Raw genomic sequence first — 4,797 nt, forward strand, 5'->3', positions numbered from 1 at the left:
GAGGCTAGAGCCTACAGCCAAAAGAAAGTAAAAGAAAAATTTAATCCAGCTCTCTCTGGTCTCAGGGGGAGACGAGTATCCATTTATATTAAACCTTACATTAAATCACTGAAACACCTGGCTGAAGGTAAAGACCTCACAGCAGTACTGAATATATGTGTACACATATACAAGACATAGGCAAAGAGACACAATATGACTGCAAAAGACTCAATATGACTCATGACAGACACATAATGACCATAAAAAGACACAATAGGACCATAAAAAGACACATAATGACCATGGCTCTCATCCTTTGCACAAAGGTGTCTGCTCTGCTAGATCACCATCACCACGCCCTCTACCACGCCTCTCCTCCCAAAACAGGAGGTAGAGTATCATCCATGTCAGCGTACTGACTGGAGACGGCAGAGGACACAACTTCTGACAACTCTTTCAGCTCGGCTCACAGCTTTCAAAAGGTACACTTTAAAACATTACTCATTTTCTTATAAAGAGAGATTATTAAACAAGAATGAAAGAACTGCAAACAGTCATAGAAATAAAAATGGAAACTGTAACGAGCAGACAGATTTGGACGGCAGCTGTAGAGAATATTTTATGTGGGTGTTTTACTGAGAGAATTATAAAGAAGTGTGTGTGTGTGTGTGTGTGTGTGTGTGTGTGTGTGTGTGTGTGTGTGTGTGTGTGTGTGTGTGTGTGTGTGTGTGTGTGTGTGTGTGTTTGTGACTGAGCTTGGATAAAACTGACCAAAACATCAGGGGAAAGTGACAAAAGTGTTGAAAATGTTTTTAATTTAAAATTTTGACCCAGAAAAACTAAAAGTTGCACGGTCAACCAGAAGACAACACAAGGGTTATATAAATAAATTGGCTAAAGGAAGAACATAATGACGCACAATTAATAAGAGCTGTAAACAGACATAGAAATGAAAATGGAAACTGTAACGAGCAGACAGCTTTGTCCATTTCATTTGGGTGTTTCACTGTGAGAATTTAAAATAAAAGATACAGTGTTTTGAAGTAAATAAATCTTTGGTAGAGGAAGAATGAAAGAAGAAAATGATATATAATAACATCAATGAATGAGAAAGTAGTGTTTAGACATGTCAGGATAGGAGTCCATATATCTAGAGTACATTTTACAAATGATTATTATAGTTATTGATGTTGATACTGATGTTGATTTCCAGGAAATTATGACAGCTGAGATCTGAGGAGGAGGAGAGGGAGAGAGGAGGAGAGAGGAGCAGAGTGAGAGAGGAGGAGAGAGAGGAAGAGAGTGAGGAGAGAGTGGAGAGAGAGAGAGAGAAAAGGAGAAAGAGAGGAGAGAGGAGAGGAGAAGGAGGAGGAGAACGTAAAGAAAGAAAAGGTTGATAATGTGTTATATAACCAGAGGCAGTATACAGTCAGTTAATGATTAATGTGAAATGAGAAGAAAAAAACAGGAAAAAGATAATTTTTTATTTTCCATCAGATGTCATTTTTCAGACTAATCGAAGAAAACATTTATATTACTACACTTTGTTTGTTTCTGTAGATTTCTCCTAAAATCACCAAAAGTTAGCATTATATAATGCCTCATTTGCATCTTTAAACATCAGATTTCAGAAAACTTCAAATGCCAAAACATTTTTTAATTATGCACAAAATCGTTCAAATCATCTAAATCAGTATGTTGTTTTCTTTTGAATCGGCCCAATTTACAGCAATGTCTCTTCAAAGTCCAGATACTTCTGATAATATGATTATTAGCTAAAATTACAAGTATTTCCTTATTGCTAACATTTCAGAAAACTTGTAATACAGAAAATATTTTTCTTAAACGTCCAGATTGTAATTTTCTGCCGCTAGGAGCAAGGGGAATGAGAGGGGGTAACACCAGAGCAGGAGGAATGAGAGGGGGTAACACCAGAGCAGGGGGAATGAGAGGGGGAACACCAGAGCAGGGGGAATGAGAGGGGGTAACACCAGAGCAGGGGGAATGAGAGGGGTAACACCAGAGCAGGGGGAATGAGAGGGAGGTAATGCGAGAGGGGAATGAGAAGGGAATTAGGTAATGAGAAGGTAACGCAAAACAAACTATAAAAAAACAACAAAAGACACAAAACTATCACACAAAAGAAACTACAAATCTGCTCTAACAAAGGTTCCTGGGACAATGTTCTGCTAAAATTTGGATTTATTCAAAGATTTTGAAATTCCAAAAGTCCTTTCTATAACCTGATCTCCTTCCCTACAGGTTACCCTCTGAAGAATGGACGTTAACAACACTACACAGGACAACAGCATCCTCACCATTCTACCTCCAATACCATTAGGCTATAATAATAATTACACTGACTTCATCACATATGTGCTGACGTGCATCATCATTGGCATCGGCCTTCTTTTGACCCTCATCGCCATCTACTCTCTCTACTCTCAGGTATGAACATTAAGAATGAGATTTATTGATTTACTGTATGTGTCTGTAAAGGATCTACATCTGGGTTGGGCTCCAAGTTTCAGAGCTTCCTGTCCTCTTTTTGTCCTGTGGGTCACCTAAACGTCCATTTAGTAACCCCAGCCATGATCTTTCCCTGACCCTAAGTGGTCTTACCCTGCATGTTGACAGATTACACCATAGGGTCCTGACCAAGTGTCAGTATTTGACGAGTTGGGAGTGAGAATATGTTTTCATATCTGATGTTCCTGAGAGCACAAAAGAGTTTGATAAAAGATGTAAAAAATGACTGGTTGCCTGACTACAACTGCTGAGCAGAGAGTTCAGATTAACTCTGATTTACTTTCCTGCAGGTACGAAATGATCACGTTGCTCCGATCTACGTCATGAACCTTCTGATTTCTGACCTCATCCAGCTCTGCTGCATGATCTGTGACGTGGCACAAACTACGAGCTTTATGATATCCTTGATAGGCAGCGATATTTACAGCTACAGTCTGATGACCAGTGTTTTCTTTATGGTGTGCATCGCCCTGGAAAGGTATCTATCTATCCAGCCAGGCTGTTCTCATGTACCATTCATACATATAGCTCTGAAAAGTAATGCTCTGTAATTGGTATGTATTCTAGTATATTTTACTGTCAGAAGTACATTGACTGCTGCTGTATAAGAGCGTGAAGATCCTCGTAGGGAGGAGTTCGGGGGGGATGTTTGCCTCCTAAAACACAGGGCTTTAAAGAGGGGGGAGATCTGTTTTCTCCTACCTAGACCTGAACCAAATGTTATCCCTAATCTTAACTACGAAAGGGTGACACTATGCATTTTAACAGCAGGGAAACAGTATTCGACGGGATAATAGACTTCGACACAACATGGCTCAAAGTCACCTTTTGTCAGCTCTATAGCTGGCCGCTTAATTTCGTAGGATATCATACACATTTTTGTACTGGATCGTACTAACCTATTGATGAGAATACATTGATCCAGCATGTGGAGCTCCTTCTGTGTCTGACTGTTGTATTATTGAAATCTGAGGCTGTTTATCTTGTATTTCAGGTATTTGCTGATCGTCTTCCCACTGTGGTACCGCTGCAGACGAACCACCAAGTCCACTGTGGTGATCTGTGTCGTGGCCTGGGTCCTTCCTTCTCTCTTCTTTTTCTCTTTATTTTTTGATGTTAATGTTTACATTCCACAAATCATCTCCACTGTCTTTCTGCTCCTTCCCTTCCCACTTCTCATATTCTTCTGCTGTGCGACTCTCAAAGTCCTGTCTGCCTCCGTCTCGATCCTGCCTGAGGAAAAACAACGAATTGTAGCAACTTTGGTCCTGATGCTGCTAATTTACACGCTGCTTTTCCTGCCCTACATCGTGTGTTCGATAGTATGGAATTACACAAATTACAAATCACTAATTAAGCCTCTCTTGGACCCTCGTGCGTTTCTTAAGCTGAATCCTCTTGCAGACTTGATTCTGTATATTTTCATGAAGAAAGGGGCCCTAGACAAGCTTTTGGCCTCTGTGTGTTGTTGCAGAGTTGAAGACAAAGATGTCAGCACTCTGGAAAACAGCACTAATGTTTAGAACTAGAAAAAATGGACTCAAGCTAAATCCACACTGCTTTTAAGTAGCATTTTGAGACAAGAAGATCTCCGTCCACACACGAGTTTTAGCTCCAGTAGCAGAACTAATCTCAGTCCATGTTAACGCGTCTGACAACACGTATTACATGACCATTCACACACAGTGGGCATGTCTGTGTGAATGGTCAGATTGAACTGACTGACGTGCGTCCGTCCAGACTACAAAGCAACCCAGGAGTTTTGCAAAACGGGGGCAGCAGTTTTTCCAAATGTCTCAGTTTTAGGGGCGCATCTTTTAGGGGCTGAGATTTTTCTTAAATTCTGAATCTTTTGTTAAATATCCAGAATTTATTTCTCAAATTATTGTATTTTTTTTTATATTTTGTAATTTTTTTTACCCCTTTTTTTAATGATCTTTTTCATAAAATTGTTCTTAATTAAATTAATTCTGAGTTGTTTTTTTAACAAATTATTTGACTTTTATCTCCAAATATTTAAACTTTTTCCTGAAAATATTCTGAATCTTTTTTTCTCAAAATATTCATGTTTTCTTTCTGTTGATCACCTGCAGCACCAAGAAAAAGACAATAACATTTTATTTTTTTCAGAAATTGTAAATTCCCTAATGTAGCTGTCATTTAACTAAATGTTTTGTGTTTTGTTCGCCCGTTGTTTTTGTTACAAAATCTCTATCCTGTGAATGTGAAGTTTGACTGTTCCATTTCCTAAAGAAAGTAGGCATTGTTCACTGTGTCATTTTAAAG

At 38.9% G+C, this 4,797-nt stretch overlaps 1 protein-coding gene across 1 annotated transcript; it reads left to right on the forward strand.

Moving 5' to 3' along the window:
- Positions 1–403: 403 nt before the first annotated feature.
- LOC120548429 (G-protein coupled receptor 4-like) lies at positions 404–4,034 on the forward strand. The gene is made up of 4 exons (XM_039784691.1): positions 404–464; positions 2,245–2,430; positions 2,802–2,989; positions 3,506–4,034. Exons 2-4 carry the CDS (start codon positions 2,260–2,262, stop codon positions 4,032–4,034), a joined length of 888 nt encoding a protein of 295 aa, XP_039640625.1. The 5' UTR covers positions 404–464; positions 2,245–2,259.
- Positions 4,035–4,797: the final 763 nt, after the last annotated feature.

This window comes from Perca fluviatilis, chromosome 19, assembly GCF_010015445.1.
Source record: "Perca fluviatilis chromosome 19, GENO_Pfluv_1.0, whole genome shotgun sequence".
Classification (NCBI taxonomy): Eukaryota; Metazoa; Chordata; class Actinopteri; order Perciformes; family Percidae; genus Perca; species Perca fluviatilis.